At 59.7% G+C, this 13,103-nt stretch overlaps 1 protein-coding gene across 2 annotated transcripts; it reads left to right on the plus strand.

Annotated features, from left to right (window-relative positions):
* The first annotated feature begins 2,815 nt into the window (after positions 1 to 2,815).
* On the plus strand, positions 2,816 to 12,301 carry LOC141976203 (vacuolar fusion protein MON1 homolog B-like). Of its 2 annotated transcripts, none has more exons than XM_074937024.1 (6): positions 2,816 to 2,939; positions 4,064 to 4,168; positions 4,540 to 4,962; positions 5,728 to 6,526; positions 8,847 to 8,994; positions 9,941 to 12,301. In XM_074937024.1, exons 2-6 carry the CDS (start codon positions 4,084 to 4,086, stop codon positions 10,157 to 10,159), a joined length of 1,674 nt encoding a protein of 557 aa, XP_074793125.1. In that variant the 5' UTR covers positions 2,816 to 2,939; positions 4,064 to 4,083; the 3' UTR covers positions 10,160 to 12,301. The 2 variants fall into 2 exon arrangements, with proteins under 2 accessions (XP_074793125.1, XP_074793124.1); XM_074937023.1 differs by having other exon boundaries at positions 2,868 to 2,939; positions 4,027 to 4,168.
* Positions 12,302 to 13,103: the final 802 nt, after the last annotated feature.

Raw genomic sequence — 13,103 nt, forward strand, 5'->3', positions numbered from 1 at the left:
CTTCCTGTGCAGTTTTTGCTATACGTTTGTGGGCAGTTTTGTGCTGGGTTGTTTCCTTCCCCTTCTCTGAGCCCTCTGGCTTCCTGGGGATGGGTGTCGGGGTGTCTCTGCCAAGTGCCCAAGGCCTGGCCCTGCCTGCCCCACAGCTGGGGGGAGTGGGGCTCAGCGTGCCAGTAGCCAGCCCTTCTTGGGGACCAGCCGCTTCCCCTGCCCTTTCTGGGATCCTCTCCCCTCCCGACCCCGTCAGCTGTGTGCACCTCCCGGTGGTCAGGAAATGACCTGCAATGGAGACTAACCTCCTCACATATGCCAGGTGCAATTCTGCTGTGACCAGGGCATTAATATCAGGCATTTCCGTACATGGGGATGGCTCATCTGGCACTGAGATGCAGCCACCTCTGGGGTGGAGCAGGTGGGGAACAGCCACACATAACACCACCGCAAAGGACTTGAGGGCAGGAAGGGAAGGCGTTCTCTGTATCTCAATGACACGGGGATTTAGGGAGCTCTAAATCTGGATCTCCATCTGGATTTGGCCAGGACACTGGGGATCCATCCTCAGCTCTGTGGAACAGGGTCTGCAGAGAGATCAAGGCCTTGGTTTTCGTGCCAGATGTATGACGGAGAGCAGGGCTACCCGGGGCCGTAGGGAGACTGAGAGGCCTGGTTTGGGGAGGAGGAACTGACCCAGGTTGCCTGTCTCCCTCCCCGGCCTACTCCTGGGGATAGCAGGGCTGGGGCCTGGGGGAAGGGCCGAGCGGCACGGGTGAGACATCTGCCCCATGGGGAAGTCACAGGACCCTGACTTTGCCTGGAACCTGTGGGGAGGAACTGGAAAGAGCAGAATGTGATTGGAACAACAGCAACGGGAGGCTCGTGTAGTAGAGAGGGTGGGGGGAGGTGCGGGGAGCCAGGACTCCTGGGTTCCATCCCCAGCTCTGGGAGGGGAGTGGGGTGGAGTGATTAGAACTGCGGGGGCTGGGAGCCAGGACTCCTGGGTTCCATCCGCAGCTCTGGGAGGGGAGTGGGGTCGAGTGATTAGAGCTGGGGCGCTGGGAGCCAGGCCTCAGTGTTTCTCAAATGCGGCCACCAGGGGCTTTTATTGTGGGGAGCGATGGGGGGCAAAGCAGGGGCCCCTCCTCTGGGGCCGCCAGCAGGGGCTGGGCCCTGCCACCCTTTGGAGAGACAAACACAAAAGGAGCAGGGGGCAGCCAGTGAGTTCACCACCCTCGCGGGGGTGATGGGTTGGGGTTCAGCCCTGGGCTTCGGCCATTCAGTAACAGGTTCTGGCCTCCTCTGGCCCTGGGCCTCCAGCTGACCACCCCCACCTCCCTCATCGACCCTAGGCCCCTGCTACCTTCTCTGGCCCCAGGCTTCAGCTGCGTGGTGCCAGGCTCCATCCTGCACCCGCTGGGCTTTGGGCTCGGGCCATGGGATCCGGCCTTGGGGCTCTGGCCCCACCCGTGCAGTGGCTGGGTGCTGGCCCTGGGCTCACTGCCTCCCCTGGCCCCTACCCCTCATCGCCCCAGCTCCCGCTGCCTCCCTACCTACCTCCCCATCCAGAGCATGATTTGTCCCCGGGCTTGCTGGGGCTGAGCAAGTCTGCTGTGAAAAATGATATTTGTGTGTTGGTTAATGTCACTTTTCACAGCAGACTCAGTAGCTAGCTGGGAGGCTGTGAAAAAAGTGATATTAACATACACGTGTCACTGATCACAGCAGCTGACTTACTAGCTAACAAGTCTTTTTACAACAACAACAACAAAGGCAAGAATGTGCAAAGCACCTTATTTGTGTTTCAGTTCTGTTTAGGTCCAGTAAAGAATAGAGACAATTGTCCATAATTTTTATTATTGAGTCTGAAAAAAAAAAGCCCCACATAAATAAATTACAAGGATTTGGACATGGGTCTGTGCATAGTTATTTGTTTTCTCTAAAGTTAATTAAGTATTCTAGGAAAAACTTGTCAAAGTGGCCACCAGCAAGATTTGGTAGCCACATTCTGAGGCCACTAAAAAATTTGTTCTGAGAACCCCTGCTCTGAGGAAGAGGACTAGAGCCAGTGAGAGAACCCAGGAGTCCTGGCTCCCAGCCCCCCCTGCTCTAACCACTAGACCCTGCTCCCCTCCCAGAGCTGGGGAGAGAACCTGGAGTCCTGGCTCCCAGCCCCTGTCCTGCTGGAGTGCTCCGACATTGCTAAGTAGGATTGTGATGTCAGACACAACTTGCTGTGATGTCATCAGCCAGGGGGATGATGGGAGGAGGCAGTAGGATGATGTCACGGGGCTGCTCCACGCTCCCCCGACAGGACGAGGATGGTGCAACGCGCCTGGGTGATGAGGTGGCACCGGGACGTCGTAGCACGGCATGATGCAATATGATGATGTCATAGTGTAGCATGACGTAATCACTCAGTACAGTGATGTCATCATATCTCAGCATGATGACACAATGGCACAGCCCAGTGCTGATGGATCTCACAACACAATGGAGCGTAGTGATGTCACAGTGCAATAAGATGACATCACGGCCCAGCATCATGTGTGACACGGTGACGTCACGGCTCAATCACCAGCTGTCACCCCCAATCCCTGCCCCGTTGGCCATCGAAACCCTCCCCGCTCTCTGATTGGTGGAAATCTGGGGCTGGCATCTCGGGATTGGCAGGATGAGTCTCTAAACCCGCCCCCTCGACTAGCTCTGCGCTCTCTGATTGGCTAAGTCTTGTGACAGTCTGGCCCCCACTTGCGTCTGTACCGCCTCGCTCTCTGATTGGCAGCTACCTTGCACGCCAGGCCACGCCCCCCACGCTTTGCGCCCTGTGATTGGAGGGAGGCGCCGCCAGCCCCGCCCTTTCTCCCGCGCTCGGTTCCGTGCTGCGCGGCGCCGGGATCGAGGCTGCCGGAGGAGCGCAGGGGAGACCCTCGGGCGCGCGCATGGTGAGGGGGGGGTCCGAGGCCACGGGGGGGGAGACCCCCCCTACTGCCACGTGGGCTAGGAGGGGAGACCCCCCCCGGACCCCATGGGGAGGAAGGGAGACTCCACCAGGGTCACATGTCGGGGAGGGGAGACCCCCCCGAGCCCCATGGGGAGGAGGGGAGACCCCCAGTGGGGGAAAAGGGGAGACGCCCCCCAGGGTCACATAGGGAGGAGGGGAGACTTCCCCCATAGCTACACGGGGAGAGGGAAGCCCCTGGGAAGGAGGAGTGCCCCCCTCCTGCAGACTCATGGGGAGGAGGGGAGACCCTAAAGGGGAGCAAAGAGGGAACCACCCCCCACAGATGAGCCGGGACCTGGCCGGGTGATGCAGCCCTGCCTGGCGTTCTGTGTTGCTGTTACTGAGCTGCCCTCCCCAGAGGGGAGGCATCTCAACATCCCTCTATGCCTGGCCTGCTTTCGGTTGTGAAAGATCCCCAGCATCCGCAGGGGGAGGGCTCTGACGCTGAGATGCAGCCACCTCTGGCGCGGGACAGCAGGGGGACAGCCACACATAACTACACACGGGGAGGGCTCCTGCGGCGCTGAGATGCAGCCACCTCTGGGGTGGTGCAGCTGGGGGGCAGCGCCCGGGAGTGCTGTGGTGTTGGAGAGGAAGTGGGGGGGATCCGGGCTCTGCCCCGGGCGAAGGGGGGTTTGGTGTTATGAGGGGGGTGCTGTGGGCCCTGCAGTGCTAAGCTTGGAGCCATTAAGCTCCCCCCGGGAAGGCGATTAGTGAATGGGGCTATTTCCTGCCGGCTCCTGCCTGGCATCGCTGCTGGGGCATGTGACAGCGATTAGTAATTAATGCTGGTCTGACCGGCTCGGCCCTGCCCTGCTGGGAGCGGCCCGGGCTGGCCGTGGTCCAGGCCTGAACAGTGACTTGGGTCCATCTGGTGTTCTCACCTCCATAGGGGGTGGAGTGGGGTCTAGTGGGGTAAGGCAGGGGGCTGGGAGCCGGGACTCCTGGGTTTTCTCCCCGGTTCTGGGAGGGGAGTGCGGTCTAGTGGTTAGAGTGGAGGAGCTGGGACTCCTGGGTTCTCTTTCCAGCCATGGATCTCGACTTCCTGTGGCTTTGCCGCTGCAGGTGCCGCTTGGCATGCGAAGATGGCAACGGGCGAGCCCGGCTCACCGACACGGGAAGGGATGGCACTGCCCCAGGAGCAGGCCGGGCTGTGCCCCACAGATACAGGTGAGTGCCCGCCTGGGGTGGGCCCCCCGTACTGGGGACAGGAAAGTGTGGGGTTGCCCCCCATCCTGTTGCCAGGGGCGTTAGTGGGGCTGTGGCCACTGGGGACCCCTGCCTTACAGTGGGGACGCCCTCCTGATTGCTCTGCCTGCCCCATTCTGGAAAGGGGCATCGGGAAGATGCTGGAGCCTGGCAGAGAGAGAGTACCCCTAAATTGGTCACATGGGGGCAAGGGAGATGTCAGGGGGCAAGGACTCCGGGATTCTCTCGCTGGCTCCAGGAGGGGAGTGAGGTCTAGTGGTTAGAGCAGGGGGCTGGGAGCCAGGACTCCTGGGTTCTCTCCCATCTCGGTGACTCTCTCCTTCGCCCCCCAGAGGGGGACGAGCCCAGCGCTGGCCCGGAGGAGCAGGAGGAGCTGCCTGCCCCACAGAGCAACGGGCCCTTGAGAGCGGCTGATGGCCAGGGGGACGCCCAGGAGGAGCAGAGCGACAAGGAGCTGTCAGACTCGGCCTCCACTGACAACACCTTGGAGGACTCGAGCGAGTTTGGGCGGCCCCTGGGGGTGGTGGCCTGCGAGCCGGGGGGCCCGCTGGCCCCGCCAACGCACCGTGACGAGGACGTGACGGCCGCCAGCTGGCGGGCCCGCCGGAAGCACATCTTCGTGCTGAGCGAGGCCGGCAAGCCCATCTACTCTCGCTACGGCAACGAGGAGGCCTTGTCCTCCACCATGGGCGTCATGATGGCGCTGGTGTCCTTCATCCAGAGTGGCGACAACGCCATCCGCTCCATCTACTCGGGTAGGCGGGGGCTGGGCTTCAGGGCAGGGGGCGCCCTCCCCTGGCAGTCAGGGCCGGGGGCTGGGGGGCGCCATCCTGTGGGGTGGGGGTCTCGGCAGGGGCGCTCTCCCCTGGCAGTCGCTGCTGACCCAAATAATTGAATTCCTTAAAAATCCCGTAACACTTGCCCCCCAGTTGAGGCGGGACCCCCAGTGTCCTGGCTGATGGGGCGTGGGGGATTCCATTCCACCTTCCTGATTTCCCCTCACCGCAGTTCCAGTTGGACGGGAGGAAGCTAGTCACCGAATTATCCAGCTGCTGTGCTCCATCCCAGAGGTGGCTGCCTGTCGGTGCTGGGCAAGCCCGGTGTGAGGCTGTATGCTTGCTTTGGGGGTATTTAGAGGGAGGAGGAGGCTGGGACGCTGGCAGACCTGTGGCCGCAGGTGCACGGATAGGTCCCAGGGGAGCCGTAATGAGATTAGGCCTCGGCGGTTGATACGTTGCACTGAGAGTGCATAAATACGTGAGGCGTGACAGATGGAGAGGAAAACTCATGGGCCATGGAATGGGAGATGGGGCCTTTCCCCTCCAGGGGGCGCTGGCTCCCATCCAGCCCCAGGGTGGGGAACTGGCTGGCTTAGGGTGGTGGGGAATGGGACATGGGGACTGTCCCCTCTAGGGGGCGCCGGCTCCAATCTGGCCGGTTCAGGGGGTCAGGCAATGGCACTCAGGGGTCCCCGGGAGCTGGGCAATCTCACTGTCTCCATGTCTGCCCCTCCGCCCCAGACGACCGGAAGCTGGTGTTCGTGCAGCAGGGCCCACTGGTGCTGGTGTCGGTGTCGCGGACGCTGCAGTCGGAGCAGCAGCTGCGCCAGGAGCTGCTCTATGTCTATTACCAGATCCTCAGCATGCTGACCCAGGTGAGCATCACCCGCATCTTCGAGCGCAAGAAGAACTACGACCTGCGGCGCTTGCTGGCCGGCTCCGAGAAGATCCTCGACCGCCTGCTCAACCTGCTGGAGTTGGACCCTGGCTTCCTGCTGGGGGCCGTGCGCTGCCTGCTGCTGCCTGCCTCCCTGCGGGACGCCCTGGGCACCCTGCTGCAGAAGGCCATCACCCCCAACCTGGTCTTCTCCATCCTGGTGGCCCGGAGCCAGCTGGTCACGGCGGTGCAGGAGCGGGCGGTGATTGAGGAGTGCCGGCTGGAGCCCACCGACCTCCACCTGCTGCTCAACCTGATCGGGGCCAGCTCGGCCTTCCAGGCTGGGGAGATCTGGACACCCATCTGCCTGCCCCGCTTCAACCCCGACGGGTACTTCTACGCCTACATCTCCTACCTGGACACGGAGTGCACCGTCTGCCTGGTGCTGCTCTCCACCGACAAGGAGTCCTTCTACGCCGTCTCGGACTGCAAGAAGCGGGTGGAGGAGGCCATGCGGACTCAGGGCTCGCTGCAGGTGCTCTCGGGCGGCCTGCAGAGCCCCTCCTATGGCGTGGGGCAGCTCGGGGTGCCCGACCTGCGGCACTTCCTCTACAAGCCGCTGGATATCCCGGAGAACTACCGCCAGCTGCCCCAGTTCACCAGGTACCGGGGCGCAGCAAGGCTTGGCTCTGGCTTTGGCCGGCGGGGTTGGTGTGTGGGAGGCTGGGTCGTGTCGGTGGCCTTGAATTTGGACTAAGCCCTGCTTAGTTCCTGCAAGGTCCTGGTGGTAGGGGCACTGGGGAGCAGGGGGATCAGCAGGGGGCACTCGGGGGCGCTGTGCTGAAGGCAGCAGGGCAGGTGTCAGTTGAGCTGTCCTCAGTTTGCGGGGAGGCGTTCCGCAGCTGTGTGCTCCACCCCAGAGGCAGCTGCGTTTCAGCCCCAGGTGGGTGCTCCCTGCAGGTGCAGCCTGGAGGGCGCTTTTTGGTCACTGCAGCGGAGGATGGCTGGGATGTGCCGGCTGGACAGACAGCCTCTCGGACAGACAGCTGTCCTCCCTCTCCCCCCTGCGGCTCCGGGACGAGTTAAACCAGCCTTACGCAATCCCGGCTTTAAATAGGGCACGTCATGCGCTGCCCAACAAGGTGGCGTGTGTGAGACTGGCTGCTTGTGGGGATCACGGGGGCGGAGATGGCCCAGGGCATGCTGGGAATTCAGGGGCCTCAGCAGTGCCATCACGTGGGGGAATGGTGGGGGTAGCTCAATGCCAGGGGAGAGGAGCACTGACATCATGAACCTCCCAGTACCCCCAAAAAAGAGGCGGGTGACACTGTCCATGTGTTATAAATGGGGAAACTGAGGCATGTTCTTTATGTGCTGGAGCGGCAGGGATAGAACCCAGGAGTCCTGGCTCCCAGCCCCCACTGCTCCAACCCCCTAGCCCCCACTCCTCTCCCAGAGCTGGGGATAGAACCCAGGAGTCCTGGCTCCCAGCCCCTCTGCTCTATACTACTAGACTGGGGGGCTGGGGAGGATTGCAGCTGAGAACTCGTGCCAGGGTGGGAAGGGTCAGTGTCAGGCACTTAATGAACCGCTTTACACCACACAACCGTTCTTCCTGTCAGCTGGACGTGGCATGGAATCGGGGTCTCTGAACTTCTTGTTCACAGCCTGAAACAGAAGTGATTGGTTGACAATACACCATGTTAGTCAGTCACATGGGCTCGTCCGGCAAGTGTTTCTCCCCCACATCAGAATGGGGGTCCGCCTTTCCCGGGTAGCTCCTCCCCGTTCCGGATCAGAATGGGGGTCTGCCTTCCCCTGGTACCTCCCCCCCATCCCGGATCAGAATGGGGGTCTGTCTATCCTGGTACCTCCTCCCCGTCCTGGATCAGAGTGGGGGTCTGCCTTTCCCTGGCACCTTCCCCCCCCCCCCCCGTCCCTGATTAGAATGGGGGTCTGCCTTTCTCTGGTACCTCCCCCCCGTCCTGGATCAGAGTGGGGATCCGCCTTTCCCTGGTACCTCCCCCCCATCCCAGATCAGAGTGGGGATCCGCCTTTCCCTGGTACCTCCCCCCCGTCCCGGATCAGAGTGGGGATCTGCCTTTCCCTGGTACCTTCCCCCCGCCTCCCCGTGTCCCAGATCAGAGTGGGGATCTGCCTTTCCCTGGTACCTCCCCCCCCGTCCCAGATCAGAGTGGGGGTCTGTCTATCCTGGTTCCTCCCCCCCGTCCCAGATCAGAGTGGGGATCCGCCTTTCCCTGGTACCTCCCCCCCGTCCCAGATCAGAGTGGGGGTCTGCCTTTCCCTGGTACCTCCCCCTCCTCCCGGATCCAAATGGGGGGTCTGCCTTTCCCAGGTACCTCCTCCCTGTTCCAAATCAGAATGGGGGTCTGCCTGTCCGGGTACCTCCTCCCCATCCCGGATGAGAACAATGGGCCCGTCTACCCTGATATGAGGTGACCGGATAGCCGTACACCAAATACTGCAATAGGATCAGGATCTCTTGTCCTCCCTGCCTTGCAGTACCAGAACGAAGGCCTGTCACGTGAAGCACACAAGGGTCAAATCCACCTGTGGGCTTCTCCCGGACCCTCGTGTTAGCCAGTGGGACTCCCTGCCACAGGATACTGGGGCTGACAGCCCTGCAGGCTCCAGGAGTGTCTGGAAGATCTCAAACCAAAGGCAGGGTTTTGGCAGGGCAGGCCCCACCCCGGAGGGGAGCTGGATTTCGGCAGTGAGCGAGCACTAATCTTTGGGGGCTGGGAAGCAGTTTCCTCTGGGGTTCCTCAGCTAGCCAAGATGCCGTGCTAGATGAGCTCATGCTCCAGCTGTTTCTAGGTTTCCTTCTAGTTCAGTGTTCTCCCTGCCCTCCTGGTTCTGCAGGGTGCCGGGTTGAGACACTGGTAGCAGCAGCGGCAAGGAGGGGACAGTGCCTGGTCTCTGTGTCTAATCCCGCCCCCCTGGCATCTCTCGCCCCCCGCAGTCCAGAGCTGGAGGGGCCGTATTGCAGCGAGGAGGAGCAACACCGGCTCTTTGACCTCTACCATTACTTGCACAGCCGCATCCACAGCACCTCTCGCCCCCTGCGCCTCATCTACCATGTGGCCGAGAAGGAGACGCTACTTGCCTGGGTAAGGCAGGGCACTTTTAATGAGGCATCTAGGGGGGTCATGGGCCCTCATCTCCCCAGAGGAGCAGCAGGGCCCTTCTTCCTCCCCAAGAGAGGCTGGAGGACCCCCTATTACTCACTCACCGCAGTTGGCTCAGGCTCTCTGCAAACTCAGGCAGCATCACTCACACGTGGGTCAGTTTCCCCCAGCTCAGGCCCTCCGCAGACTCGGGGAGTGTCACTGCCTTTGTGACACCTGGCTTATGATTTCAAGGTTTTTTTCCCAACTAGGAAGGCGAGATGCTGACTCCATTCGTAATGGAAAGCTGAGCTGCTGCTGTGATCACATGACTCTAGCAATTGCCCTTAGGCATGAGCCTAGATTGCCTGGGCCTTCACCTGGCATTGGCTGGGGGCTTGGGAGAGACCACTTCCTGTCTCAGTAATATTCTAGTGTGAGGAGGGTGGGACTTCCTGCTCTGTCCTTTCTATCTTGCACTGGGCTCATTCCTGCTCCCCTAGCAGGAAGCACAGTGATGCCTGGCGTGGGAAGTGATCACCAAGGCCTGACCAATCCCACCTGGATTGCAGGGGAGATGGTTCAGGCTGCTTGTTCCCAGAATTCCAGCGTCAAAGCCCCACATGCTGCAGAATTCCCAGGCAATTGAGGGGTGTGACTGGGATACGCACCTTAGTGTGATGTGTCCACTCATGTGATAGGCAGTGATGTGCTTTGGTTTTAACCACCATCAGTAGGTTTCAGAGTGAACATGTGTCCCATTGGAACTGCTTCTGGCTGTCATGCTGACAGCTGCATATGGGTTTAAAGCTTGTGCTGCCTCCCTCAGGGCTAGTGATGAGAAGAAGCTGGGGAGCGGGTTTGGAGAGGGAGGACAAGAGACAAGACCGTGCCGGGTATAGGGGAGAGGATGGGTTGACCTTTCCTTTTTCCATGTTCTCTTTCTCAGGTCACCAGTAAGTTCGAGCTGTACACCTGCTTCAGCCCCCTGGTAACCAAGGCCGGCGCCATCAATGTCCTCACCAAGCTGTTGCGCTGGATCAAGAAGGAGGAGGACCGGCTCTTCATTCGCTACCCCCCAAAGTACTCTACCACGCCTAACCCTGGGAAGGGCGCCAAGGGCGGCCGGCCCGATGGTGCTGAGAATGGATTTTTTGCTGGTCTCTAAGCCTGGGCCTGCTTCACTCGAGGCCCCTGTATTTCACTGGTGATTGGATAACTTGGGGGGGAATCCCTTCTCCTCTTAGAAGGGGAGGTCAGGGACCTCGCCACCCCTACACCGAGAAGCCATACTCTCTAGGAGTTGGCTCAGGCTTGGCCGGCTCCTTCCGGGGTGGTGTTGATGTGTGGTTATCTGCCTGACTTATTTATTGGCCTACTTGTGTCTCCAACTCTCTGTTGGGGAAGCCTGAGTGGGGGTTATTGCTTCACTTTGAACCTTGTGCTCCAGGCTGATGTGGGCACGTAGGGGCATGGCGAGCTTACACTCTGGCTCGCATAGGCCTGTACCGAAGGACTCCACCTGCACAGTGGAGCTGGGGTTGGGTGCGGCTTGTTCCATCTCCTTGACGAAAGCTGGTTTTGGTTCCTTCCCCTGGAGCCTCTGCTCTCTGCCTCCCAGTGTGGATCGGCCGCAGGCCCCTGTGATGAAATGGGCTGTGATGGTGTTTCTCTTTCCTTTGGATGAACTGTGGCTAATTGCACCCCTTGGCATCGGAGCCCAACCTGCTTTGAAACCATTTTTCAACATCCCCTGCTCTTTAAAAACCTGAGCCTGGAATGAACTTAGATTTCTCAGAGGCACCCGGAGATTGGCGGCTCATGTTTGCCAATAGATTTAACTGGGTGCTGTGTCTGGAAACATAGCTGTATGTGGGGCGGGAAGGAGATTACTCCCTCATCCCCCCGCCCCATGCACATGCTCCTCTCGATGCGATAAATTGCAATTGGGTGTTGGAGTTGCCTGCTGTGTTGTATTTTCCCTCCCTGGGCTGGTTGTGTTCGTTAACGCCTGCACCAATGCACTCTTCCCTGCTGCCCGTATTAATTTAATGTTCCCTTTGGAAAGGCGGATCCTTTCACAGGAAGTGTCAAAATGCTCTTTGAAAGCAATGAACTGCGTCCCTCCTTTGCTGGTGACATCTGTGCCCTGCACTATGGTAACTGGGCTGCCCCGTCACTTTTCAGTCTCCTTGTCCATCCTGGTTGCTAGAAGGAAGGGCTGTTTGCTCCCCCATGGCCTTAGACCTATCGATCTGCAGTGGGATTGATCCAGAATCCGCTGGGTCTGTTTCTCACAGGAAGATCATCGCATGCCTCTGGAAAGCCAGCCCCTGCCTGTGTCTCCTTTTAACTTGCATTTAGCTGCTCCAGGGAGACCTGGCGGGGTTGGGGAAGCAGAAGGAGTTTTCACATGCATGACGCACTGTGCCTAAAACCATCTTGGATGGCTGTCAGATGAGGTCTCTTCCTGGCTGGCATGTTCAACTGAGAATCAAAGTCTTATTAAAAAGTTGTTTTGATGAGGGTACATCTGTCTTGCTCGCTGGCCAGCACAGAGGATCTTGCCAAGGGAAGGGGGAATTGGGGCTTTCTAAATACTAGCTGTGTTGCCTTGGCCCCAGTGAGCTTGTGTCAGCTGGATGCAGAGAGGAGGTCCAGGCTAGATTTTAACTCTCTCATGGCTGGAGATGTCAGGTCACAGCTGAGCTTGCCCCAAGTGTTGTCACACTAACCCTCTGAGGTTGGCATTTTCCATCCCTGCAGCATTCTCCTTTTTGGCAGGGGCAAGCAAGGAAAGATGGGATCCCAAATCCACCTTCTCTTCCTGCTGGGTTCCACTCAACCATCAGGTACTCAGCACATCTAACTCTGCCTGGTGGCTTTTTTTTAATCTCAAATCTAAGTATTAAAGTGAGTACAGCTTGGCTGCTGGCAATGGAGGGATGTGATTTTTATGGCAGCGGAGGTCCTGCCAAGCAGTTCCTAGCACATGGTCACTCCGTATCCCATAAGGAGTGTGTGTGAAAGGCAGCAAGCTCAGCTGCCCTTCAAGGGGGAAGGGGAGCAGCGAGGCATGGTAGAAGGGTCATTACTGAGTGATATTCACAGCTGATTTTTTGGGGGTTTGGCTGCCTGGACTGCAGGCTGTGAATTGACGATACTTCAAGTCTGCGCGTGGTGATGTGGTGCAGAGAGCTAGTGTACAGAAATAAAGCTACCAGCTGCACTCGCTTCGCTCCCAGCCCTAGCAGTTAACCCTGCTGCTACATCACTGCAAATAGAAACATGGGGACAGTCAGAGTCCAAAATACCGAGGCGAGCCTCCTTGCAGGGGTGTTATTTTAAGATGCAGTCAGCGCTTGCACCCTGCCGCAACCTATGTGTGTGGGCTCTGCAGCGGAAGCAGGGCCAGCGGAGGGGGGGCAACTCTGCTCAGTGAGGTCTGGTCCAGCACTTGTCCCAAGGCTCACTGCACCTCGAGTCTACCTGCCAGGTTGGGGGGTTGAAATAAATGATGTCCGACTTCCTGTAGCTCCGCCTCCGCCCCTTGTCTGGCCACGAAGGTACAGGAGCGTCCAGACGCGGCTGGCCCTCGCTCATCCCCTGCCAATCGTTTGACCTCCCCAGCCCCTGCCATCTACCCAAGCCAAATGCCACCTCTCTGCCATCCCCAGGGCGGGACCCACCCTCGGGTGCTAAACACAGAAACATCTGCCCGGTGCCCTGCCTCCACGGTGGAGCCCAGGGACCTCTGAAGATGCCCCCCACCCCTGCCCAAAGATGAGAGGGGAGAATGGATGAAACCCAGTCCCGCCCAAATGATAACCAATGAGGGACAGGATGAGCTTAGTCTGTGGTGCTGGGTCAAGGGAGGAGCAGCCCTGGACCCCATGCTCTCAGGTTGCTGTACCCAGCTCCCCAATCTAAGCCCCTGGACCCCACTCCCCTCCCGGAGCCGGGGAGAGAACCCAGGAGTCCTGGCTCCCAGCCCCCCTGCTCTAACCCACCAGACCCCACTCCCCTCCCGGAGCCGGGGAGAGAACCCAGGAGTCCTGGCTCCCAGCCCCCCTGCTCTAACCCACCAGACCCCACTCCCCTCCCAGAGCTGT

Source organism: Natator depressus, chromosome 23 (assembly GCF_965152275.1).
Source record: "Natator depressus isolate rNatDep1 chromosome 23, rNatDep2.hap1, whole genome shotgun sequence".
NCBI lineage: Eukaryota > Metazoa > Chordata > Testudines > Cheloniidae > Natator > Natator depressus.